A 27778-nucleotide genomic window follows, 5' to 3' on the forward strand; every position below is an offset into this window, starting at 1 on the left:
TTAAAGATAAATAGAACTTTATATATATTAGCGTATAAGAACTAGTATACGTAAAGAAAACAAATATGAAATACGAATACAGAATAAAGAAATAGAAAATAAGAAAAGAAAGAAAAAATAAATTAGTACCAGTTGGGGAGACCAACCGGTACTAAATAGGCTGCCCCGCGCGCGGCGTGGCAGGCCCTTTAGTACAAATTATTTCAACCGGTACTAAACGGCCCCACTCCCCACTCTAGTACCGAATTGCCAGTACTGGTATTTGAGGGGCTTCCGAACCGGTACTAAATGTGATTCCCTACGGACAACGTAGAAGAAAGGCAGAGCATAGGTGAGAGAGAACATCTAGTCCATGGAGCCAGTCAGGTGATTTGCAAAGGAACGGGCTCTGCTCTGACACAATATAGAAGCCGGAGCCAATATGTTCCTGGAACCGACTTTCCCTGCACGTTGAAGGCGCGTTGAGAGATGGTTTCGTCCAATGTGATGGTTCTCTCGTTGCTGCGATACGTTCGAAGCTTATGGATTATTGGGGTTCGTTTATATATTAATTATTACAAGGATACTCCTCGCAGTAACAGGGCCTGATGAAAAGAGACTTTGAAATTCGAATGTGTGGATCCTCAGGAGAAGCTGATTCATCTTGTTCGGAAAAAGGCCTGATGACCAAATTGATGATACTATGCCGCAGCGTAGGGTGCGGCCGATTGGACACTGTACGCCATAAAGGCGTGAACCATTGCCATTGTATTTCACGTGCATGTCAGTTGGTGAGTTCCTGAAAAAACAGTCATCGGAAGAAAGTAAGCCGACAAAGCATTCCTGAAAAGCAGTCCTCATCCGTAAAGAAAATAAAGTGTCCCCTACATTGCCTATATTAATATGGAAAATGAATAGTGCCAACAAAATATAGCCTGTCAGGGTATATACCTTAGTCTTGATGTGAGCTAGCAGCGCCTTAGCGTTCTCTGTTTCACACCACTGCACCAGGTCAGGGCAGCCTGAAACTATAAGCTCTTCGAAATTGGTGAGCTGCTTCATGCTCTCTGGCAAAGATTGGATGCTAGTGCAATTGATTATCTCAAGCATCATGAGATTGGTTAGGTCTCCGAACCAGTCCGGCAGCACTAGGTCAGGGCAGCCTGAAACTCTTAGCTCTTCGAAATTGGTGAGTTGCTTTATGCTCTCTGGCAAAGTCTGAATGCCAGGGCAGTTGATTATCTCAAGCTTCATGAGACTGGTTAGGTCTCCCAACCAGTCTGGCAGCACTGTAATGCTTTCGCAATCTCTCAAAGAAAAAGTCTCGAGGGAGGAGAGACCTTGAATAATGTCTGTTGAGCTACATGTGAGGTCACTGCAATGCTCAATGCTCAAGTAACTGATCCCAGAGAACTCAAGGAGCAACCTCCACTCATGCAGAGGCTGCTGGCTGTAGTGCACAAAAAGACCTTTTGGACCTGGGTAGGAGGATTCAGGGACATGACATCTCTCTTCCAATTGTGATAGTAGTACATCATTACAACTCCTTATGTCCAGGAAGTACTCACCTCTAGGCAGGCATGGTTTAATCGTCAGCTTGGGGCTGTCTCTTATTTCCAAAAGGGTTAGTATAGGGAACATGAGCACACGTGAATCATCCTCGCCACAGGAGTATGCCGTGTTCCACTCTTCCAGGTTTTCCATTCTGAATAAACGAAAGGTTCTCAGCTTGGGAAAAGCTCTCGCGCAGCCGTACAAGTCCCCATCAATCTTCGTAATGCTGTCCATTTGCTCGATATGCAGCTCTTGAAGCTTTGCTAATTGACCGAGTGGTGGTAACGCCTTGCAGCTGGGCAACTCCATAATGGTAACACTGACGACAAGAGGTAAATAGCTTGCAATGCTCGTCGCCCAGGGTGGAAAGCTTATGCTACTATAACCTCGTATCTCCAAGTATTCTAAACAGGCTGGTGGCGTTAGTTCTTCCAAAACTTTAATGTCCTCTACAAATCTCTCAGCATCTTTTGTCCATTCAAATTTTATTTTTTCAAGATTTTGTTTTACCGACAACTTTATTTTCTGCGCCTCTGTGGAACACTTGACTCTTTCAATCCTGCTTATCTCCAAGATAGGAGGATTTTCATCCTTGAGCTTAATAAGATTGCTGCTAGATTCACCATCATCGGCATGGACCATAAAATGAGGTAATAAGACAGAATTATTTCTGAACTGAGGTAACGTGGACTCATCAAACCTGCGGCAAACAGCCGTATTCAGAAATTTCAGACTGCCAATTTCAGATATACTTACTGGCAGCTTCCTGAGGTTCCCACAATGTGAGAGATCCAGAGTACACAGCTTTTTGAGCTTACCAAAATTTTCAGGTAAACCGTAAAGATTCCCATTTTCTGACAAGATCAGATGCTCTAGATTAGAAAGTGTACTGATGTGCCCCAGGAAACCGTTGCTTTCGTCTACTCGCTGGTCACCGTACATAGTTACCAGGCACCTATGTAAATTTAAATAGCGTAGTTCAGTGAGATTGCCAATTGCTTGTTGTAGCCCTCTTAGGCTCGCTCGTTGTTCATTTACGCCAACGGAGCAACTTGATAAATTCAAATATTTGAGCTTTCCAAGGCCAGTCAAGGCTTCCGGTACACCTTCAACACGATAGCATTTTGACAAATCAAGATGTAGCAAACTATGGAGCTTCCCAAATGATGCTGGCAAATTTTTTAGTGTAAAAGAACCTGATAGGTCTAAGCACTTGAGTTCAGTAAAGCTTCCCAAAGACTCAGGGAGCTTTGGAAGCAATGATGTAGTAAATCCATCTATGCATAACTTCAAATTTTTGACCTTGGTCAGGGTGCCCAAGATCTCTGCCTCAACCATACCATCTATACTGGTTCCTGCAGGATTCGAAAGATTATCTGAGGGATACTTGTACTGTTCTTCATCCCAAAGGAGCTTGTCCTGGATACCCATTAAGTATGAGCTGAATGATAAATTCAAATACTTCAGCTCTGTGAGATTGCTCAACTCTCTTGGTAAGTTTCCAATATTTTTGCAGTATGATACGTCCAAATATTCTAGTTTCTTGAGGCTACCCACCTGCTCTGATAATCCTGTAACATCAGCGCATTTTGAAAGATCCAAATGTTCCATATTTTTTAGATTGCCAAACAATTCTGGCAGTTTTTTTATTTTCAAGCAACCTGACATATCAAGCTGAATCAGTTCCTCCATTTCTCCAAACGACTCCGGCAATGCTAATATTTCAGATGACCCACGAATGCTGAGATAGTTTAATTTCAAGAGCCTCGTGATATGATTCGGGATAGATTTACCAAGGATCCCTGGTGCATTCAGATACTTCAGATTCTTTAAGTGGCCAATAGAATCTGGTAAATGATTTATATGGCATTCACTTAAATCCAAGATACACAGGGACGTTGCAGATGAGAAAGCATCGCCACGTAGTCCAATTTTGCTGCAGTCCAGGAAACGCAGTGCACAAAGACTGTCAGGACAAGCCAAGGATAACGCCAACGGCTTGCTACAATCAGTAAGCAATGCATAGCGGCAGCTGCCTCCCCGAGTACTGCCTTTTTTACTAGCATCCATAATTTTATCGTCCAATATTAATCTTGCAAAGTCATGTACCAGGTCATGCATGGTAAACAATGCAATACCTTCATGATACGTTCCAGAAGTCTGCGAAGAAAGTCGAAAATAGTGTTATACAAGTCTGATTTTATTCCGTTACGGCAAGTCATTGACCAAAACTTAATCTACATATAAATTAATTTTATAAAAAAACTAGTGTCATTACATTTGTATTAATAATAACACTTTCTTTTGAGTATGCTTCTGGCATCGTGTAAATTAAATATTAATAAATTAATTGTTGAACAAAGCCTTGCTACAATGACACAAATACTCCTTGTAAAATAAAATGGAGGCGGTAGTATACAGAACCAAAATCGTATTATAACTACTAACAAAATTTCTATACTAAACATGCACATAATATGACTAATTTTTGGCCAGAATTTATGAACTTTGACATTTTCCTCTATCTTGAAATAGGCAGAGTACCTAAATATTGGGGTAATGATTTTAATGGAAATCCTTCCATTGTTTTCCTTTTGAAACATGTCTATTTTACTCCCCTCAGCTATTCAGTTTGTCCGCTTAACCCCCCAAACAAAATTTAGACTCGATTTACTCCCCCAAACTATTTCAGTTGGTCCAATCTAAGCCTAATTAGTTTTTTCCTTTTTGTTTCTCCGTGTACGAATTGAATTTTAAGTTCAAGGTTTGTGAGCAGATACAAAAATATAATGCCTTATGTTAAAAAATTATACTAAGAATTTGTTTCATTATTTTCATATGTTGAGAATATTTAATACGAAATTAATCTTAGATATACAAAGCTATATGAAAAATAATCATAAAAAATTTATAACATATTTTTCAAATGTAGAGCATTATGTTATAAGTCAATTAACAAATCTAAATTAAAACTCAACTTGTACACGAAGAAACAAAAAAGAGAAATCTAATTAGGGGTAGATTGGACCAACTGAAATAGTTCGGAGGAGTAAAGTGAGCTAAATTTTGTTTGGGGTGTTAAGCGGACAAAGTGGATTTAAGAGGGGAGTAAAATGGATTTTTTCCTTTTTTGAAACATGTCCATTTTACTCAGCTATTCAGTTTATTTGTTTGGTGTGCCCCACATTAATATGACAAACTAAACTTTATTTGTTTTCTCAATGCTAGATATACATCATTTTTCTGTCTTACAGGGAAATAAGGGCCTTTGGAAACCAGCATATACTTGATCCAGGAACACAATTTTGGAGGCTTGCTTGATAAATAAGGAACATTTTTCCATAGAAACAGATGATCATAATGTATGTACATTTCTCAGGTTGCCAGCAAGTATATTATGAAAAGGGACCCCTCGACTGTTCTTACTAAAGCCTACCGATATCATATACCAGGAAATATCCTTAAATCTGCCTTAATATCGTTTTTGGTCATTGATGAAGTAGATATAAACCTAATCACACAAAAATGGCATGAGCGGAGGTTCAGTAATATTTTTTTTTAGGGCACGGAGGTTCAGTAATAGGATTTGTGCTTGCTACTTTCATCATGTCTTGTTTACAAGATGGAGTTTTAATTTCATTTTGTGCCTCACTTTTGGTGGAAGATGTAATAATGAATGGCTTTGTGCATCTTTGATGCAATGGATGGGATAATTTTTATTCACTTATCTGGAGAAAAAAGCATGAAGTGCATACTATAACAAATTAATTAAAGGGGTGTGATTACACCCAAGTTTATTAATATTTTCCCCTATGATATCACTTAGATCTCCAAAATTAGTTTCTTAATCAAATAGATCAGCTCTAAAACATCTACATTTCAATTTGACAGGTTGCTGACATGGAAATGAGAAGATTATTCCTCGCAAAAAAAAGGAAATGAGAAGATTATTCCTCGCAAAAAAAAGGAAATGAGAAGATTATGCAAGGACCATCGAGCACATACACCACTTGACAAACGTCCAACATGAGGTACACAATGTTGTATCTCCCTAGCGTATTTCACTTAAAATATTGGGTTGTGTTCTGCAATTATAGACACTAGCATTTATTGGCAAATGCTTTTGGTCACTATTTTTTTGGTCACAGCGTACCATAATGAATTACATCATTATGCGAGTTTCCTTGCAATTATTTTGTGGCAATAATGAATTTAAAGGTTGGAGGTTGACATAAATAACTCACTGGTGGTAACATTGAAGGTTGAAGAAAAGACATTCCCAGGAGCTGCGCAATGTATTGCTCACTAAGCTGGTGCTTCTTAATGTGCACTCTCATAGGCCTTATGAACCCTAGTGAAATCCATTGGCGGCTTAGATCATCTTTAACTATGTTGTGACCTTTCGGAAAGATTGCGCAGTAGGTAAAGCATGGCCTTACCAGGCGATTCATACTGCTATAACTTAATTTTAAGGCTGCAAGCACTTGATTATGCAAGGATCCATCCATTGAATTAGTTTCATTCCAGACATCACTTTCGTTAACTTTCTCCCATCCGTTTAAGTCCTTGGATCGTAGTGTGTATCCAAGAGATTGAGCAGCTAAAGGTACACCTCCACACTTCGAGGCAATCTCCAATCCTATATCCTTCAGTTGTTCTTTGTCATCTCTATCTTCAAAACCACATTTTTGTTTTATTATATCCCAGCACACTTCCTTTGACAGGAGTTCTATCTTGTATGGCTCAATGGTTCCAACTTCCTTTGCGACGCGTTCGTCGCGTGTAGTTACTATAACTATTGTGTTTTCTGTCCCACCAAGCCTTAGCATAGTTTTCAAATCAGTCAATTTATATGGGTCACGCTCCCACAAGTCATCCAAAACAATCAAAATCTTCTTCCCAGCTAGTAGCTTCTTGAGGCGTGTCCGTATCATCTGTTTCTCGTTTAGTTGGCTCTCCCTTTCGGAGAGTTGTGAAATTATGGAGTTACCAATTTTATTCGAATCGAATCTTGGGGACACATAGACCCATACTTGAGAGTAATATTTGAATTTTGTATCATTGTATATCATTTTTGCAAATGTTGTCTTGCCAATGCCTCCAATACCATGGATAGGAAGGATGGTGATGTTCTCTGTCATGCTATCACATTGTAATAAAGAAGCCAATACTTTTTGTTTTTCTTCAGCCCTCCCAACAATCAGTTCTTCTATAACATCTGAAGATGTTTCACGTACATCATAAAAATCCAGCTCGTTGCAGCTAGGGCCTGGCTTCATGGTAAAATCATGCTGTTGATATGTACTGTTCTTCGGTTGCTTCACCGTCTGCAAAATTTCATTGGATTTGTGAATGTATTTAGAAATTATAATATCTTAAATAACACAAAATAGTTAAACTTTTATGGCACATTGCCAATGTTAAGCACGATAATAAATTGTCTATCGCAATGGCTACAACATAGAAGAAAATTGAGCTGGAATTTGTAGTACACACCGGGTCAAATTTGTATATATTCTTATGAGCTGGAATTTATTTTCTCACTTTGCCCCAGCCACCAACCATCGCACGCCTCCACGTTCTTGCCAATTTGAGAGAGCCAGAGAGGTGGAGATGGAATGGAACAGCTGGATTTGGTGGTGGGGGTGGATTTGGTGCTGGAGATGGAGTAGTGGCTTGGGATTTGGCTGTGCTATCATGAGTTGGGATGTTCTGATTGTGTTTATGCTCGTCTGTTTGTCTTGCGTGCTTATCTAACAGAGAGTGCAAGACAGAGATGAGTAATTTGATGTGTTCATGATCAGTATGATCAGTGTCCTTGTAAATATTTGGATCCTTGGAATTAAATTCCATTCTAATAATCATAATTTAGACACAGATTAATTAAGCTAATATAGCTGTACGTGGAATATATATTTGTATATTATTGTTGGTCATATGAGAGATACTTATGTGGTGCACTTCTGCTATAGGGAAGCGAGTCGAAAAGCACGCTATAAGTTGCACGTTAGAAACATAGCATGAGAATCTTAGAATTAATTTCCATCTCCCACCCTCATGAATTTAAGATAGGCTTATATATAAACTTTGGAAAGTTGTGGAATGCCACATTCCAAGATAAATAGCCTACTCGATTAAGTAGATTCCAATTTCTTTAAAATGAAGGGATCCAAACGAGACCTAAGTGAAAAGAAAAAAAAGTTCCATATGAGAGTATTAGGACAATGATGTTTATGGTATACTGTGAACATGCACTCTAAAAGAAACACATGCATCAAAGAGCATCAGGTTCAACATCAATTGGTTTACTTATTATTAGGTTTAGTCCCACATCGGAAATTGATGGTATGGGAGCACAATATACAAGGCAGGACAACTCTCACCCATCATACTAGTCTTTTCGGTTGAGTTAGGCCCAAGGCCTTATTGTTGTCGGCTCCGGTGACCAAGGCCTGGTAGTGCACCGGCTTGTGGGTATAGTGGGCTGGGCTAGAATCCGCTGTGCACTCTAACAAGTGGTTTCAAAACCAAATGTTGAAAAATCTCGAACATCTCCAGGGTCACATGGTGATTGATGGCCTGAACATCTCCAGGGTCACATGGTGATTGATGGCCTGACAGGGAGCCTGTGAACAGCTTTGGAGGGTCACATGGGTTGTGTGTGACTGGAGGAGAGTTGGGCCCGATGTGTGATGGGGGAGATTGTTAAGTTTAATCTCATATCGGAAGTTAATGGTGGGGGAGCCCAACAGATAAGGTAGGGTATAGCCTAGTCCTCGTTTATCAGGCTATTCTTTTAGGTTAAGTTAGGCCCAATGCCTTGTTATCGTAGGCTCCAGTGGACCTTGGCCTAACAGGGCACCAGCAACTCGTGAGCATAGCGGGCAGGCCAAATTCCGCTGCGCGCTAACACTTATCATATTGTCCACTGCCATGACATACAAGGGAATTAGTTGAAATCTGTTAGATTCATTCTATAAGGGCAAAATAGTCTTTTTACTCAGTACTTAACCCTTTTCAAATGGCCAACTAACGAGAACGGCATGAGTGGCACACAATGGAACCTAAGAATTTCGATGGCAGTTTAGTGGTATCGAGGAAATTTACTGTTCGTTATTTTATCCAAGGCTCCAACCATGCCCACGTTCAGTGTAGTTAAGGAAACTCACCTCATCAGTCGTAGTGTTCCCTGCTACAGGCAGTTCAATGTAGAAAGCCGTCAGTTTCACTTGTTGTGCCACACGGCCATCCTTTTGGGCTTCCGTAAAGAAATTGTTATAGCTGTCTGCCGCATCACATGTTGAATACCGTATCCCCTGGTCGGTGGCAGTGATACTCTCAAGAGTGAAGTACCCGTTACTGTCTTCCAGTGGCTTCTGGCTAGATGTGGTCACAGCAACAGCGCAGCTGGACATTGGAGGTACAATACCACCTAGTAGTGGGCTCAAGAAATACTCTGAAGTCGTGGTGAGCAGCCTAAATGCAACTCGGGCAGCAGTATTATTTGTTAAACGCAGCACGGACGAGATTGTCAAGTCACTTGGTCCTGTGTGGAACTTGAGCTCGACTGACTGGACGCTTAGGAGGACGCTCTGCAATGGACCGAGAGATTCATATTAACACATGTGAATGCCGTAGTTTGATGTATAGAGTAAACCTACTCTGTTTTTTTTTATTTATATGTATCGTACTCTAAATGGAATGGAATACATTAAGTTTCCCATGTAATGAATAAAAAGGAATATTGAGTTGCTAGCAAAATATTTCAAATAGTAACCATTATACAGTTGAACCTTTGTGTAAAACAATTTTGTATAGTTAAACCTTTCATTCCAGTTAGATACTCCATCCGATTCAATCCATGTTATTTAAACTTGGTCATGCCACAACCCTTCAGCTAATACTATCATATCTCTTTGAGTAAGTCCTGGAGAGCCCTTTTACGGTACACAATACTACTACTTAGTAGTATATAGCATATATAAGATCTAAATGTTCATGATTATGGATGATTTAGTAATTATTACATGCGAAAAGTTATATTTCAAACGGAATAGCCTTTTAAACTTTATGCTAGTGTCAAAAATAAAATTTTAGTGATGCTATTTGTGTTCTTTTACCATGATACCCTGATACTATCTATACTACTCATGTATACTACCCATACCACAAGTAAAGGTTTCAGTAGTATACAATTAATCTTGACCTTCCGATGTTTGTATACTAATCCTTTTCGAACACTAGTATAGTCTAGTATTGTGTACCGTAAACGACCTCAGCCTCATAATTCTAAAATTAATGACTTATTTTGCACATAGTCTAGAAATCTAAAACTATATAAGCAGGTTCATAAATCTAAAACTATATATATTGCATAGAAAGAAGAACTACAAATGTCACATTATCATAAGCAGGTTCAGGTCACAAACAGAGTGCATCTAATTATTACTCTTGAATATCTGGAGGCATTTGTAGTTTTGCACCGTGGAATAGCATCCCGAATGAGTTGGGGAAAAATACTGAGAAAACACAGAGCGAATCATTGTATATGTTTTTTTTTCCTTTTTGACAACTACATGATTGTATATGTTGTATTGCATTTGAACTAGTTTAGTTACAAAATGCCTTTGCATTGAATTATTTATGCAAAAAATGACAGAGAAGATTTAAACATGGTGAATACCGTTGCACTGAGCATTATATATTAGGTTCCATGGTGGATACCATTGCCGCCATAGGGCCAACAAGAGCGTAACTGAGGATCTACTACAGGTATGTTCATTTCCTTAATTATCATCCACAACTACCTTATATGGGACAAGAGAATAATATGATTAATTAAACTTGGAAGAAATCCTGTGTTCTATGTGCAAAAAAACTGATAATGACATATAAAATAGGATCTAACCATGGTATATGCACTACGCGCTAATCTTCAGCCTCAACTGCAGATCTACTATTGGTATAGGGCCTAGAGCGTAACTGCAGATCCACTATTGGTATGCTCATTTCCTTTACATCCACAATTACCTTATTTTATTTCATTAGGAAAATCCTTCGACTAACTGGTGCTCTATTAATACATAACATTTGTGACACGGAGTTTATTTCTTTATATTCATAATCAAAATATACTTTCTTGTAAGTATACTTTTGTATCACAAAAATGTAATTTTATGAAACAAATCATGTCTTATAATCTCAAATGGAGGGAGTAACTTGGGCTCCAGACACAAGATGCCTCCCTTGGCGTGACAATTTAAGGTGGGACCGGGGGCACAAGGTAGCAAAGTCATCTGAAGCAAAACGAAACACATCTCACAAGAACTGTAGGCTTGACAGCATAATCCAATCAAAATATAACACATGGCAATTATTCTACAGGAAGGCCAGACATGTATAAATTCTTTTGTTGGTAAGCTAGTTTGATTGGTGTCTCTTAAAAATCTGAAATAATTAATTAATATACCTCTGTTTTTCTTCAAAACTTATAATAACTCCGTAAGATTGAGATTACAAATATATATTTCAAATAAAACAATATAATGGTATTAGTTACCTTGCCGATCTCGTTTTCAGTCTCATCCAGCTGCTGAACGACATTTTCTATATGGGGCCTTTTATGCTTGTCAGACTCCATGCATTTCAATGCGACGTCAATGCATGTATTTACCTGTTGGCAATATGCTTCTAGTGAGGAACCACTCCAGGCTTTCTGCAATCTGATTCTCCAATTGGCTTGTATCTGTAAAATCAGAGTTTTAAAGCAGTATTGTTACAACACACTGTTATGTCAAATATAACATGTTATGATGGCACTATTGGATAGATTTTAGAACTATATATTGGACTTAATGCATGCTACCATTTGGATAGACATGAGAAGAGCCATGAATCAGTTGTTCTAATACAACGTTGTGAAAAGTGACTCAAATCCTTCTAGAATAAGGACTCAAGAAAATGTACTATTAAAACTTCTAATCCAACAGCTATATGAGAACACAAAGCACAGGGATCGAGGAGGCGATCCCAGGTATGCCTCGCCTACCCCCGACCTCCCCGCCGCCGCCACCACCGCCGCCCCACCTTCCGCCGGCGCGGCAGCCCCGGCTTGCATCGCCCACGCTCCTCCGCCGCTATACGTGCCTCGCACCACTGAGGCAGCATCGACCCCCCACTGCCCGACCTGAATCACCAGCGACTTCCCCACCACCGCCGCCCAGATCCGGCAGACCTACTGTAGATCCGGTGAGCTTCGTTCCTGATTCGCAGGGCTCCACTCGTCAGGGACATGGCTCCCCTCGTTCTTACGCCGAAGCGGTCCGTGGCCGGCGCCCCAACAGCGCGGATCTGCGCCCCCACCAACCGAGCTGCGCTTCCATTACTGCGGAGAGGAATAACTCCTTCCACACCCGCGCCGCCCTCCGCGCCCCTGCCTCGGGCAGGGCGTGGCCTCAACCCCATCACGTCGAAGCCTCGCCGGAGCACAGCTGGCACACGGTACGAGAGAAGTACTGGTGGAGGAAAAAGGAGCAATTGCGGCCACGCCCGACGCCGCCTCGACATGACAGGCTTTCAAGGAGCTACAACAGCCAGCGCACCAACTCTGCTTCCACGGCCCTCGCTGCATTCAAGCGGAAGACTGCTGGCCGGTGCTTTGTGTGCCTGGTGAAAGATCACAGGGCCAACGCCTGCAGGGACCCAATCCGATGTTTTTCCTGCCTCCGGTCTGGGCACAAGGCTGCAAGGTGCCGAGAGCGACGCCCCCTTCGCAGCTCCACCCACCAACATTGCAGCAATAAGCACCACGTACCTTCTTCCAGGCGGCCTGCTGACGGCCGCGCCAACCAGCCGGCGGCGCCTTCATTAGCACGCGCGTCTGCTCGGCCATCGGCGCCTTCGCCTCCGGCTGGGCGCACGCGGCACCAACAGCCGCCACCCCCCCCCCCCCCACCGAGGCGCACGACGACTTCCCGAATGGCGCGCGTTGGCGACCCCTGTACCCGCCCTGATGAGGACAGCTACCTGGTGCCCACCTCCTTCGACCTTGAGCAGGAGCTTAAGGAATGGGAGGGCACGGCGCTCGTGGTGAAGGCCATGAGTGCGCCCCCATCCACCGGCGCCAGGGAAATTGAAGCAGTTGTCCTCGACGAGCTCTGCTTGCAACGGGGGGCGGTCAGGGTCTCCCGGCACCAGCCGGAACCGTTCCTCATCAAGTTCGAAGACAAGCGCCACGCTAGGGAAGCGGCCGACATGAGCTGCCTCAAGCACCACGGCATCGTCATCAACGTCCGGCCGTGGCGCAGCCTTCAAGCAGCCCTGGGAGCAGCTCTGTTCTATCGGGTGCGACTCTGTCTGGAAGGGGTGCCCATTCACGCATGGAATCCTGAAATCATTGAGCGGATGATTGGTGCGACCTGCTCCCTTGAGTGCATCGACACCAACCTGCTGCACCCCGACGACACGCGCACAGTTGATCTTTGGGCGTGGACGGCCAACCCCTGCAGGATCCCCAAGCGTCTCTGGCTGGTGTTCACAACCAGAGCCAAGAACTCCCAGGTAGACATCCTCCAGACACCGCCAGAGCGTTGGCAGAGGGGGCTTAAGTACTGCGTCCTTATCCATCTTGAGTGGATCTATGACTACACGGCGACGTCCGCAGACCCTTACGGGCTTCTGGGGACCGGCGTCCAGGTGGCTGTACCAGAGCCGGAGCGGCGACGCTTGGACTGGCACCATGGGGCGGTGGACGGGGCGGAGGCACCGGTCCCGGCATACCCACCCTTCAACGTTCCGCCGCCGTACCATGAACGGCGGAGGGACCGGGCACCTGTAAAGGTGCCACCGCGTCAGGACAAGGAGGAGGCGCGTGGAGATCGTGCACGTGGACGCAACAGTACCAGCGGCCGACGTGGGAAGCAAGTGTACAACAACGACCACCCCACGTTCGAGGGAGGGGGGCACCGGCGCCACGACGAAGATGGTGACGATGCTGACCGCCGCCGAGAGGGGCAGCGCCGAGGCCACCTCTTTGGCGCCCGCTCTGTGGAGCACGAGCCGGTCTACAGAGAGCGCGACCGCTCCCCTCGACGACGTACCGGTGGCTACCAGGGAGGTCGATGCCGCGACACCCCACGGGAGGAGGAGCCTGGTGCTCAGGGCCATTCATCCTGTCCACTCAGTGAGCGACCCACTGCAGAGGTACTCAAGTTCAAACTTCTCTACCTGTTAAACGCTACAACACCTGCTGCTACAGGGGAGGTGCTTGCCACGTCCACTGACAGCCTCCTGGCCAAGACCCTCCAGCTATCTGAACGTCTTCATGGCGGCCGGAATGGAGCCTGGTCCGAGGGGGATGATGGTTGTGAGGACCCTGGCCGGCAAGAGGGGGGCTGCCCCACACTGGTCCCCCTGCCAACGGTCTTCAACCGCCTCAAACGCGATCTCCGGGTGCCGGCGGTGGCACCTGAACCAGTCTCCATCAACATGGTCGACGAGGCGCTACAACAGATGCAGCTCCAGGTTCTTGACGGTATGGCCGAACAGGTTCCAGGCAACACGCTCGACCGGTTGAACGGGCGGCAGTCGGGGAGCGATTGCAATGCTACCCCGACGGGTGACACGGCGGATGGCGTCGGCACACAGCTGGCTGTGGGCGACGCCCCACAGTCACCCAATGGGGTCCAGTCGTTCTTCTCCGCGCCCTCACCGCCAGTGCTCCAGCCAGCGCACGTGCCGGCCAGAGCGCCCCGGCCGCGACGTGTATACGACATGACGAAGGTACGCCGTAGCGCCCGGCTGGCCAAGAAGCCAGCAATTCCTGCTGAGAAAAGAGCCCAGATCAATCTCTGCCGCAAGTTGGGTCTCCCTGGGGTGGACATCGAGCCAGTCGAGCAAGTGCTCGCTGAGTACGTCGCCATGTACAATGGGCCGTTGCCGCATCAAGTGTTGGCTGGCCTCACAGCTCTGTTCGGACTCGACGACGACTTTCTGGCTGGCCTGGATGATGCACTGCTGCAGATGGTGGGGCAGGGAGTAGACGACCTCCATGCGGAGGTGCTGCAAGAGGCTGATGATTGATGCATCGGTGGTCGTCGGTGAATGTGTTTCTGTTCTTGAATGAATTGCTATTATGTATCTGCGTTGCTGACTCTGCTCTGGCGAGTATCAGACTCGGTCGACGCCTGTGTATGGTCGACCACGGAGCATCAGCAAACTTCTATGTGTACTGCTTTAATTCATGTACCTGCTATTGGAACTACTTTTGTCTGTCAACGTTGCTGTGCTTTCTTCAAAATGGCTGATCAGCAAGCTGCTACTTGTGAATTCTGCCTCACACACTGCTATTGCACATCCTGCATGATTGTTACTACTACATGTTTGTCCCTGCGTTGTTTGATATCTCGCCATGACAACACATAGCTTTAACACCATCTGCTGGAACGTTAGGGGTCTAAATGCCGCGGCCCGTTGCATAACTACTAATGAGCTACTGTCGTCTACTCCTTGTCATATGGCCTGTCTTCAGGAAACGAAGTTACGCAATGTCGATGCGCATCTAGCAGCCTTTCTGGGAGGTTATCGGTTAGATAGCTATGCTTTCAAACCAGCAGAGGGAACGAGGGGTGGGATTCTTATACTCTGGAACAGCAGTCTAGTTGGCCTCACAAACATTAGTTACAGACGATTCTCGATGACGGCCACAGTCACACTAAATGACTCAGGCCATTCGTTCCTTCTCACAGCCGTCTACGGTCCAGCGCGTGACAACCTTAAGCCAGCTTTTCTAAGGGAGTTGAGGAGATGCAAGCCAGACAACGGGGAACAATGGCTCCTGCTCGGGGATTTTAATTTGATTTATAAAGCACGAGATAAAAATAATAGAAACCTCAACACTACTCGTATGAGACAATTTAGGTCAGCTTTAAATTTTTGCGGGCTAAAGGAGATACATCTACAAAATCGAAAATACACATGGAGTAACGAGAGACGACGGCTGACACTGTGCAGGCTCGACAGAGTCTTCTGTAATGAAGGATGGGACCTCGCTTTTGACCAACATGCCCTGCAAGCACTGTCTACCTCCGTTTCTGACCACTGCCCATTGTTGCTCTCCAATATGTCAGGACCGCGAACACCTCGGCCGTTCAAATTCGAAAATTTCTGGACAAAAATACCCGGCTTCGCCGAAGAGGTGAAAAAGGCGTGGCAGGGACCAACACCATATCCGCAGCCAGTAAGGATCCTATACCACAAGATGGCCACGACGGCACAACACCTGAGAGCTTGGAGCCAGTCGATCATTTCAGAAAACCGACTTAAACTACATATGGCGCTGGATGTAATTAAACAACTTGACATCGCTCAGGAGAGCCGGGCTTTAACGGCGGCTGAATTTCACCTACGCAAAGGACTAAAACGCAGAGTGCTGGGCTATGAGGTTATTGAGAGAACGCGGAAGAGACAAACATCCAGAATCATTAATTTAAGAGAAGGAGATGCCAACACGAAATTCTTCCACCTAAAGGCTAATGGACGTCGTCGACGGAATTACATTGCCCGTCTCAAGGATGGTGCGGGCTGGGCTACATCACATGACGATAAAGCAAGGGTGGCCCAAGCCCACTTTTCAGCTGTCATGGGAGAACCAGGGCCTCGGAGACTAGATTTCAATTGGGCTTCCATCAACCTCCAACGATTTGACCTTTCACACTTGGACGCACCGTTTACTGAGGATGAGGTGCTCGCAGCCATCAAGCACTCTCCCGTGGATAAAGCGCCAGGGCCTGATGGATACTCAGGCACCTTCTTCCGAGCATGTTGGCCCATCATCAAAGGAGACATAATGGCCACTCTGCACGCTCTTCACAGCATGCGGAGCCGAAACTTCGAACTGCTCAACACAACCAACATAGTCCTTGTCCCCAAGAAAACAGGCGTAGATAATGTGACAGATTATAGGCCGATTAGCCTAATACACAGCATTGCAAAGCTCTTCACTAAGATATTAGCCTTGCGGTTAGCCCCTGCTATGACAAACATCATCTCCAAATCACAGAGCGCCTTCATCAAAGGGCGCAGCATCCACGATAACTTTATGTATGTGCGCGGAATGGCTAGACGATTTCACCGTAACAAAGTCCCTATGCTTCTTGTGAAACTCGACATCGCCAAGGCCTTCGATTCCGTCCGTTGGGACTACTTACTATCGCTAATGGAGCACTTGGGATTCCCACCAAGGTGGAGGGAATGGATTACTGCAATATGTGCCACGTCCTCATCACAGGTCCTGCTAAACGGCATTCCTGGAGCACCGTTTACACACGCACGAGGTCTCCGGCAAGGGGACCCGCTTTCCCCTCTGCTCTTCATACTTGCTATTGATCCATTACAACGCTTGTTGCAGCTGGCCACGAAGAACAAATTACTGACCAATATCGGTCGAAACCGCCACCGAATACGGACATCCTTATATGCTGATGATGCTGTCCTCTTCGTTCGGCCGGTCAAAGAGGAGATGGCCAACCTCTCAAAGCTACTGGACCTATTTGGCAAAGTGACTGGCTTGAACTCCAATATCCAAAAATCAACAGTTGTGCCAATCAACTGTGACAACCTTGACCTGGATGATATCCTGCAAGACTTCAACGCGCCAAGAGGAAGTTTCCCGATAAAGTACCTCGGCATCCCACTGACAGTACGGCGCCTACGGAATGTCGACTATCGGCCTCTGATTGACAAGGCAGCTTCCAGATTATCAAGCTGGTGGGGTCGAAACTTGACACATGCAGGGCGGCTAACACTAACAAAATCTGTGCTCTCCTCGCAGCCGATCTACCTCCTCACCATACTCAATGCTCCCAGAGAGGTGATTGAGGAGCTCGACCGAATCCGTAAGCGCTTTTTCTGGGCTGGGGATCAGGCTCTGACTGGCGGAAAGTGTAAGGTGAATTGGCCAACGGTTGGCCGACCACTGGAACTAGGCGGATTAGGAATCCTTGATTTCCACCTCTTCGCAAGAGCACTTAGACTGCGTTGGCTATGGCAGGAGAAAGTGGACCCAAACAAAGCTTGGGTAGGGCTTCCCATCACATGCTCAGACAAGGATAAGCTGTTGTTTGCTGCTTGCACGACCATTCAACTGGGGGACGGCGCCCGCACATCCTTCTGGCACTCTGCTTGGGCACAAGGAAGACGGCCTAAGGACATTGCACCTAAGATTTTTGCTGCTTCCAGGAAAAAGAATAGGACGCTAAAAGAAGCCATACGACACCACAATTGGGTGAAGGATCTGAATGTGCTTGAGTGCTTAACAGTGGGCCACCTCCAGGAATTTTCGGAGATATGGACTCTTGCTCAAGAAGTTCACTTGCAACAAGACACAGATGATCAGGTAGCATGGAAGCTGTCACCCTCGGGCCTTTACTCGACAGCATCGGCTTACCGTGCTCAATTTATGGGATCCACATCCTGCAATCTCCGACAACTGATCTGGAAACCGTGGGCACCGCCGAAGTGTAAATTGTTTGCATGGCTAATAATTCGCAACAGAGTATGGACGGCAGACCGACTGGCTACACGAAACTTGCCAAGAAATCAAGTCTGCCCTCTATGTAGGAGTCGGCCTGAGACAGCCCACCACATTCTCGTTGACTGTCGGTATTCTAGACGGATTTGGTCCATGGTGGCCTCCTTGATCTCCTACAATCAAGTCAACCCGAACCAGTGGGCACACACGTCAACTGTCAAGGAGTGGTGGACACACATGGGCGCCACGCCGGGAGTTCCTCGAAAAGGACTGCGGTCCCTCCTCCTGCTCGTCTGCTGGCAGTTGTGGCTCGAAAGAAACGCTAGAACGTTCCAAAGAACTGAGCGTCATGCCCATGCTCTGCTATCGCAGATTAGGGATGAAGCCTGTACCTGGAAGAGTGCCGGCGCGAAACACATGGCAGCCTTACTGGAGGGGGTATAGCCTTATACGGTATACGTAGTATAGGCGGGCGCTTCGCTGGCGTCGAGTTTTCCTTTATCTTTGTCTTTAAAATAAACATGTAAATCTCTCCTATATTAATAGAAATGGCACAATCCGTGCCGTTCGTTCAAAAAAAAAACTTCTAATCCAATTAGGATGTGACGCCTACTCCTACAAGGATCCGAGGTCTCGGAGGGGACTATATAACCCAAGGGGAAAAGGCCATGGACATATCAAGCGAACACAATGTCTCGTCATGGCTTCTAGGGCAATCAGGAGCACATAGGAGTATTAGACTTATGTAATTATGAAGTAATACATTATTTTTAAAAACAAGTTGGCAAATCCATTATCAGTGCCGCGGCGCTGGCAAGCATCAACTTGTCTTGTATGGGCAAGCTAATCTTGTGGTTGCAGTGTAGTACTGTGGTCCTATAAATTCTCGCTCCTAGCAAAACACGTGCCTAGGCATATTTCCAGCAAAAATGACTCATTGGGATTAAAAGCAAATTAACAGTGGGTTAACCTCATCCAGTCAGCCATTTCCCATTCACACCGCCTGATTTTATATATATCATGAATGCCACACCAATACCATAGGATTTCATACCAGACCAGTAAATTCTTGAAGAGGCATGTCGTCAATTTTGGTGCGGGCTGTAGGCCCTGCTATTATCTCCAGGATTACAACACCCAAGCTGAATATGTCAAACTTCGTTGAGCGAATACTGTTGCTGACATATTCTGGCGGCATGTATCCTCTGCATATGATAACATAAACATATATTTAAATATCCGCACACAATGAATAAGCAGCAATTATATTTCGGCTTCATAGAAAAGGATATGCATTCATAGGCGTTCAGCTTACAATGTTCCATGTACACCTTCTGTGCTCCTAGTTTCCTCGAATACCTTGGACAAGCCAAAATCTGCAAGTTTTGGCACCATGTTGCTATCAAGCAATATATTGTCAGGTTTGAGATCCAAATGATGGACCGGATTCTTTAATCCCGTGTGAAGGTATTTTAAACCCTCGCAAGTCCCCTTAATGATATTATACCGTGTGTGCCAGTCAAGTCCATGGCATTCATCTGCACAAGTAAACCAATCCAATTTGATGAAGTGGACCAAACCAGTAAACAAAAAAAAGATGATGAGGCACCAGCGTACCAGACAGATGTTTGTGAAGGCTCCCTTTGTGCAAATATTCAAAGCAGAGTGCTCTATGTATCTTTTCAGCAAGTACTGGTACTCCATCGTGCTCTATATATTCATGATGGGTATCATAACAGTAGCCAATTAACTTTACGATGTTTGGATGACTGAGAATTGTAAGCTTATCAAACTCATCGTGGAACCGCATGTCGTCAAGTCCTGGGTCCTTATCTCTTAGCATCTTCACAGCAATCTCTTGACCATTTTTGTGTACCCCCTATTCATGATAAATCATAAGTACCCAACTGAAAAAATGTGCATGCTGTCCCTGTGTATATAGTTTGCTGTGACATATTATACAAATGAATATGGTGTGAAAAAATAAAATGGGCCAAGCAGTATGTTGGACATATCCCACTGCTCTATGGTATCCCACTGCTCTATGGTGCTGCCCTGCAGGTTTGTAGTTTGTAGGACATACTAAACTGAGAATAAGATGTGTTTTATACATATTCTAATAATCTTACCCTATAAACAGTTCCATATCCTCCTTTGCCGAGTTTCCGTTCCTCAGAGAATTTATCTGTAATTTCTTCTAATAATCCGATTGTTAGATCTCGATGCCTCATTGTTGTATGTTATATAACTTGCTGTCCTTGTTGCTTGGTGTTGCTCTGCAATATAACTAATTAAAGCAAGAAATTTAATTTTGTACATATAATAACAGCTGCTCGATCAAACTCGTTCCTATGTACCACCAGCTGGGGTGACCATGCATTCAAAGATCCTGCTGTCATATATAGCATCAACAAATTAAAGAGAACAACGGGCGGGGACCAGTTTATCGCAAAGAACCGATCAATATCATGACAAAAGTGGATCGTAAGAGCATGCACACCTTGATGCAGAGTTTAATTAACTGTGTTTTAGTAGTTGGCAGCAATGTACAGGATGGGGTAATTGATTTGAGAATAGTATATTGTTGATGGCAAAAGACGCCCGATCAACAACACAAGCCAAACAATACTAGGAACAGAATCGCCGGGTAGTGATGCTCTTGATTACTAAAGTTGGCTACATGAATACACGGTGAGCAACGAGCAGTAACAAAGCACTTAGATCTCTTTTTGCCCAAAGTATCAGAACACACGTGTGTGCTCACACTACAAATGCAACCAAGCACACGTGAGCAACCAAGTGCACATGCAACATCGGATCAGTTAAACCCCAAGGCCGGGGAAAAAAGTCTTAGCTAAAATGCTTTGGTGGTCACTGGATACTATTAGCACTGAACATGTGATGGTCACCGAACGAACCATATGTGGTGGTCACTGGACAAACGCATCCATTGAATCATCCGGTGATTTTCACAGAGGACCCTCCCTTGACTTGAAGTCTCCATTTAATCGCTGGTCTGTGCAAACCCTGACTCAGCTTGTTTTAACGGACTGGATGATCTGCTGCTGGTGCTTAGCACCGGATGGTCAGTTTTGTTTCAGACATTCTGCATAGACTCCACAATGGATTGATCGACCATTTGCCTGTGCTATGTTTTTAGCACAGGATTGTCTGGTCAGTTGACAAATGTTTTTCATGACTCATTTTTCTATTATATGCTTCATTATATGTAACACCCAAAATTTACAACTTTGCATTTTATTAAAATTTGCTAGAAACAATTTTTCTTGTTTAAGGCATATAAGGTCATTTTGCATTTTTCTAGGCATTTAAGCATTTTTTTAATTAAATAATGAAATATAGGATTTTATTTGTGCATCCATGCCGCTGCATTGTTTTAATCATGCTTGCTTGGTTTCAGTTTGGTGCTTTGGTTTTGGCTGTTGGATCGTTTTTTTTTTTGTCTTCTAGATGAGTTTCAGTCAAGTTCAGTCAGGTTTCAGAGTTGCTGTCTGCTGGGCGTTGTTCCTGCTTTGCTGTTTTCAGTTCTGAATCAGGAGCAAGCTGCGGGCGCAGTTTCCTTTTTGTTTTGGACTGTCGTTTCCTTTCCTTTCTGGCCCAGTTTTTCCCTTGTATTTGCTGCGCTGGCCCAAAAACTCCTCCTCCAGCTCAGCTCCTATCCGCAGCACTCCGGCCTGCTCCGCTTCTCTTTTTTTTTCGGCCTGACAGTCCAGCTCCGGAATCAGCTCTGATTCCTTCTTATTCTTCCGCGCGGCCCAGCTCCAGCTCTTTTCACTGCGCCAGCAACCGGCCCAAGCTTCGCTCGGCCCAGCTAGTGGCCAACGGCCCAGCTGCCCTCCCGCACCGCGGTTCCCTTCTCTGGCCGCTGGGGCCCGCCATTATCTTCTCCAGCTTGCACGCCTGTTTCCTCCTCCGCCCAGCTCGCACGCGTTCCTTCAGCGCTGCTTTCTCCGCTCGGACTCGAGTGCGAGTTTGTCCCGCGCCCCTGCCCAGCGACCGACTCGAAGCGGGCCCGCACGCCGAGACCGCGTATAAAGGCCGCCGCTATTTGTTTTCCCCAACCGCAGAACCTCCGCTTCCGCATCTACAGCTCCGCGCCGCCACAAGCCCTTTGCGCCGCCGCCGTCGATCTCTGCCTCCGCCGCCTTCCCTCGCCTCAAGATTCGCCCGGAGCTCAGCGAGGTGGGGAACCCGACAGCCCTGTCCCCGTTCAACTTCGCGCTTGCCTCTGGCCGGACGACCTCGCCGGAGCCGCCGTTCGCCGCCGCGCTCCGCACCACGTCCTTCGCCGCAAGAACTCGCCCGTCGACCCTCTAGTCGAGCTCGCCGCTTCCCCCTCTTTCTCCTGGGCGAGCCCACGTTCCAAACTGTGCCCTGACGCGCTTTTCCCGGGCGAAGTCCGGCGAACCGCCGCCACCCGCCGCCGCTGGCGTCATCGTCGCATCTGCTAGCCGTCGGATCGCCATTCGACGGTCCGCGTCGAGTCAATCCGGTCTGTACCGATCAGCAGCCGCGCGCCGTGCCACTTTTGCATTTTAGCCCCTGTGGTTTCTGCGTTTTGTGCCGCTGCTCTTCCGCAGTTCAAAATTATTTAAAATTAGATCCCTGGAAGTTTGGTTTCTCGCAGTTATGCTCCTGCATCTTGTTTTAAGCGTAGTTTTTGCATTATAGCTCCGTTTTTAACGTTCTTTATATCCACGTGTTTGTTTTAATGTGTAAAATAGTTTTTCAAGCTTGTTTTCTCTGATTGGTGTATTCTTTTCTTATGTATTGCATTTGTTTGCTTTGTATGTGCTTGTGTGACGCGTATAAACGGTCAGCAATTCGACGGATTTAAAGATCAAGCTTTCGAGGAGTACGAACAGCAAGAGCAAGGTCAAGAAGGCAAGTCGTGTCCTTGATCACTCCATTTAAGTCCTATTCACCTTTACTTTAATGTTCTATACAACATTGCCATGCATAGTATAGTTTAAATTTGATGGATCCCAGTTAAGGATGTCCTAGATTTCTTTACCTTTGCCTTGACCAACTGGGTTAAATTTATGTTGGGTAACTCGTGCTTAGTGCTCAAACATGGTTATGGTGGTTTAATCTGAATCATTATTAATTTGGTATTATTTGTGTTATACCTTCCATTAATATAAGACCATTATGTTTAATCGGAATATGGAGCGACCACCCAGGAAAACAGTGCTACAATAAGACTAAATGGCTCTGGTCTTGGCTGAATAATTAGAAACCTTAGTCTGGAGTAATCTTACTCGTGATGAGGCAAGAGGGGGGACTGAGTCGTTGCATTAGCAGCCTGTGAAGGGTTGTGCACACCAGACACCGAAACCTTAGCGGGTTACCACTTATTAATGAATCTTTGTACAGGCTTCGTAGCGTCCCTATGCAATCACACCTCGGAAGTGTGGTATGGTGCCTTGCAAGCACTGCATGGTTGGGTCCAAAGTTCTTTTGAACTTTTACGCGACTTGTGGGTAAAGATGTACAACCTCTGCAGAGTGTAAAACTGATCGATCAGCCGTGCTCACGGTTAAGAGCGGCCTGGACCCTCACATGATAATACTATCGAAAATGGACTTAAATTGTTGTTATTTTATTCATGGTTAGGTTATCACTTTATTTATATTCTTGTTTAATTTCGGGTGGTATAAACTTATACATAGTTAATTGCTAATAAAATTTGACTAACTAAATTAAAAGTTGATGCTGATTAAATCTTAGCTATACCTTGAATTGCCTTACACTACACTGTTCCTCACGACTTGTTGAGTACCAACCATAAGTGTACTCATCCTTGCAAAACTATTCAGACGAAGCTAATCTGAAGGAGTACCTACACGATTTTGAGGAGTTATAGGTGTACAATTCTTCAGTCAGCTGCCTGTGGAGTCGTGGCTATCTTTGGAGTTCCGCTGCGTAATAATTAGACTTTGTAGTTTACTTGAGACTTCCGGTCATGTAACATTGGTTAATACTCTCTTTATTTCATTATGGCAGTGTCTTTGATATTCACTTATGTTGTACATGTGTCTAACTTGATCCTAGCGCACATGTATTCAATGCACTTGGTTTTGTCCGGGTGTGACATTATATTTTTCCAAATTACCGACTATTTCAACTCTAATTATCTAGGGTGTCAATGTTGATCATGAACACATATATGGCCGGAAGAACTAACGGGCCTGAAGTGCTTGAATGGGACTATAAGAGAAGACGTACACGCCTTGACGAAGAAAGACTAGTATCAATGGTGGAGTAGAGAGACCATGCCCTTGTTTACTTCCCAAGTTGGGAGGTGCCAAATTGGCATTTTACCATAAATGCGACACTGTAGCGTTTTGTTTGTATTTGTGAATTATTGTCCAAATATTGACTAATTAGGCTCAAAAGATTCGTCTCGCAAAGTACAACAAAACTGTGCAATTAGTTTTTGATTTCATCTACATTTAGTACTCCATGCATGTACCGCAAGTTTGATGTGATGGGGAATCTTCTTTTTGCATAGTGTCAAAGTTGGGAGTTTGGAGGGAAGAAAACAAGGGGCATGTGCCGGCACCCCAGAGAATCCACATTTTAGACGAATCAAATGCAGTCGGAACCAGGGGAGAGCTACATGGTGGTGTGAGATGGCTTATACGTTACGTCTGACATCCAGTTGGAGGAAATCGATGGAACATGGTCAACTTGCAATCAGAATGATAATCTTTATTGGGAACGGAAGTTTTAGTAAGGCTTCAGTTGCACAAAACTATTGCAATGAGATCGGCAGACTGAGTAAACAAACTTTAGTCAGCTTACCTCCAAAACATGGCAACTTGCCCTAGTTTAAGGTGCTGTTTGGCAAGCTTTGCGACGTTAACGTAAATGTAATCAAATAACACTGGTAACACAAGAGAAATAATGGATAACAGGATATGTTTGGTTCGACCTCATGGTAACAGAATCAGTGCCTCGCTGGCGCTAGACGCGGTAATCCGGAGGAAACAGGGGCGGCGGCGGCACTAGTGGGGACACTAGCGAATGCCAACTTGGGCTCCAGGCCCCCTTGATCCGGGAATGCCTCACCTGTCCTCGCCCTCTCCGGCTGTCATGTTTGCCTTGCGCCGCCGCAGCTGGAGTCAGAGAAGATGAACAGGACGCCTCGGTGTCAGGCGGAAGGAGCTCATGGTAAAGCTCTGCTCAGCCTTTGCAAGCAGCCATCGCCGTAGCTCCGGACGGCGAATGGCTGGTGTGGCATAGTTGTTGGTCAGGAGCTGTGCAGATGAATTAATCTATGAACTCTGCACCCTTCTACTTGATGATGGGCACATAAGTTGGGGATTAGTGGATTACGGTGGAATTGTGGGTGAGCTACGAGATGAAATTTGGGCAGCAGATTATCGCAATCGCCGATGTCGGTCACAAGATCGGAGAAGACTCTGCTGGAGTCCAACATCGCTGGCTTATAGTTTTTTGAAATTATATTACCGATGGTAATATAGTTTTTCTGTAGATGATTAGCTCAAAGATTCAGTAACCACACAAATACTCACCTAGTTAGAGGATAACTAGCTGTGTCGGTCCTTGATGGATTATCAGACAGAAAATCCTCACCTAGGGGGAAGATTCACACTTGCAGAACACTGTAGCAAATTAATATATAATTTATGGGCTGTTGGGGCTTGGGAGTATGTTCAAATGATCTTTGTGCACTTGGCATGTAGGGTCAAATTAGATCGCTCCTAATAATCCATGTGTTTATGATGTATGGGATGCACGTTCACGGGCTTTCCACTCGTCATCCAAGAAGTTAATTGATTTCCCCTAAAAAAAATACTACCTCCGATCCGGTCAATTAAACTTGATGTGCAGAGAACAAAAACAAGGACACAAATTATTTCCCTTGTCTGAAACGTCAAGTAAACACGACCGGATGGAGCAGCTAGCGATTCTATAGCCACCAGATCTCAGATAAGCGGGTCATTGTCTGCATATTTAGCAGGAATCACAACCAAATCCTGAAAATCTTCCAGTTGTGGCAAGTTGGAAGGCATGGTTGTTCTTGATGCTGATGAGCATTATTTGATTGCTCTGGAGAACAAACTATATTGTGGATCTGAACGCAAAAGCTTTCTAGTGTACAAGAACATGTACGTACTAAGGATAAAAGGAAGAAGAACATACAAACGTTCCAACAGTTGGAGTCAGCTGGGCGCGTACGTTTTCGCTAGAACAAGTAGCAGTGTATATAATACACAAAATATCAGGAAGGAATCGAAGAGAGAAATAAGGAAGTTGGGATGATGGGTAGATCTGACCGACCTGACGAAGACCACCTTGGAGGGCGGCTGCTAGCTGAGAAGCAAGCTTCCGACGGAAGACGAGGATACAGTGAACAAGGGGTGACTCCGTGGCTGGGACTCTGGGAGAGATGAATGCACTGCATGTGGGTATAGGAAGATAAAGCTGCTGCTGCAAGGGGAGTGCTGCTGTGCAAGCCTGGCTATGACGTTGGCTTGACTGCGGCCGCAGTGTGTGCAAGCTAGCCACGATGGTGACTTGACTCCAGCCGCTGGATGCCAAACAAACCGACCGGTAGAACACGCTCGCCTCTGGTGACAACGCGTTGTGGCCAAACGAAACCGATGTGGAGCCACTCGGATGCCAATGGTATATTCTAGCAACGACGACTTTGGATATGCATTAAATCAGATTTGTTTTTCTTCCTCCCGCTGAAACGGTCACCAAAGTCCGTTCTGACATTACCAGCCACGAGAGGGAGCGGCCACGTACGGAAGACTCGAAGCGCATGCAGACGTCCCTTTCTAAATTCGAAACGGATATCGCACGGGCATGCCAAGTCCTCGCACAGGCGCGTTGACACTGCCACTGCTTAATTAAGGAGGTTATGTTTGGTTGCCTGGCTAAGTTCCTGACCAGGCTAGTCTAATACAGCTTGTGATTGTTTGGCTGCCTGTCCAGAGTACATAGCTAGGTCAGCGCAATGCAAAAGGAGCACCAAAGTCAGGCTAAGTAGCCAGGCTAAATCTTAATCAGACTAGATCTAAGCCATGTAACTAAACACACTCTAAGATATGAAGTTTAGTCTAGGACATTGCGAGAGGTTTGCATTAGGACATCTTTGTCCTCGTCGTTGGAGTTGGTCTAGCCAGCATGACACATTAGTTGCTGACTTTCAACTTTCATTAATTAGCCATCTGCAGAGTCCACTGCTCAGCCATCACCAGCCACGCGGGGAATAGAATATGTTGTGTACGTGTTTGTGTACGCAGGAGATCAAGTCAGTAGGCCATGCCTGAATTATTAGTTTGATTAGAGGGGGCACAGACCTAAGACCTCCCTCCCAGGTTGAGAACTTGATGAATGAATTCATCAATTGAGCAACAGTCCCAACAAGTGCAGCTGCTATGGTATCTAGCACTACAACGTTTTTTGAGCAGGGCCAAGGCAAAATCTTTTTGAAAAGTGGCCAAGGTAAAATCAGGACCTTCAGTTTGGGTCCAATGATTCACGGAACAGAAATTTTTAGCATGTACCAGATTATTGCTTAGATTGTTTGTTTTTTTTTCTTTTTTTCTTTTCCACTAGGTGAGGCCAGCAGAGGGGCCCCACCGGTGCCACCGTGGTGGCCTGGGATGCAGCTGCTGAGAAGCAGCGCCGCACCATGCACGCACGCAGCTGGGTTCA

The 27778-nt window shown here is 45.2% G+C and overlaps 2 protein-coding genes across 6 annotated transcripts; one reads left to right on the forward strand and one right to left on the reverse strand.

Moving 5' to 3' along the window:
• Positions 1 to 26600, reverse strand: LOC117833724 (uncharacterized). 5 transcript variants are annotated; one of them, XM_034713322.2, is made up of 11 exons: positions 26393 to 26600; positions 20191 to 20337; positions 19679 to 19940; positions 19377 to 19599; positions 19116 to 19266; positions 11093 to 11278; positions 8703 to 9125; positions 5778 to 6860; positions 1548 to 3693; positions 931 to 1457; positions 1 to 778 (listed from the first exon to the last, which is right to left on the reverse strand). In XM_034713322.2, exons 2-11 carry the CDS (start codon positions 20290 to 20292, stop codon positions 764 to 766), a joined length of 5118 nt encoding a protein of 1705 aa, XP_034569213.1. In that variant the 5' UTR covers positions 20293 to 20337; positions 26393 to 26600; the 3' UTR covers positions 1 to 763. The 5 variants fall into 5 exon arrangements, with proteins under 5 accessions (XP_034569213.1, XP_034569211.1, XP_034569209.1 ...); XM_034713320.2 differs by adding an exon at positions 26255 to 26297 and having other exon boundaries at positions 931 to 3693; positions 26393 to 26599; XM_034713318.2 differs by having other exon boundaries at positions 931 to 3693; positions 26393 to 26599.
• On the forward strand, positions 21443 to 25023 carry LOC140223636 (uncharacterized). Its single transcript, XM_072295674.1, has 3 exons — positions 21443 to 21455; positions 21538 to 22574; positions 22903 to 25023. The coding sequence occupies exons 1-2, from the start codon at positions 21443 to 21445 to the stop codon at positions 22458 to 22460; spliced, it is 936 nt and encodes a 311-aa protein (XP_072151775.1). The 3' UTR covers positions 22461 to 22574; positions 22903 to 25023.
• Positions 26601 to 27778: the final 1178 nt, after the last annotated feature.

Source organism: Setaria viridis, chromosome 8 (assembly GCF_005286985.2).
Source record: "Setaria viridis chromosome 8, Setaria_viridis_v4.0, whole genome shotgun sequence".
In the NCBI taxonomy this organism is placed as follows: domain Eukaryota; kingdom Viridiplantae; phylum Streptophyta; class Magnoliopsida; order Poales; family Poaceae; genus Setaria; species Setaria viridis.

Coding starts and splice junctions, on each gene's coding strand:
- LOC117833724 (XM_034713318.2), bottom strand. CDS start 20,292: ATGAGGCATCGAGATCTAACAATCGGATTATTAGAAGAAATTACAGAT. Junction 19,941..20,190: donor GATATGGAACTGTTTATAGG/GTAAGATTATTA, acceptor TATCATGAATAG/GGGGTACACAAAAATGGTCA. Junction 19,600..19,678: donor CCTTCACAAACATCTGTCTG/GTACGCTGGTGC, acceptor TTACTTGTGCAG/ATGAATGCCATGGACTTGAC.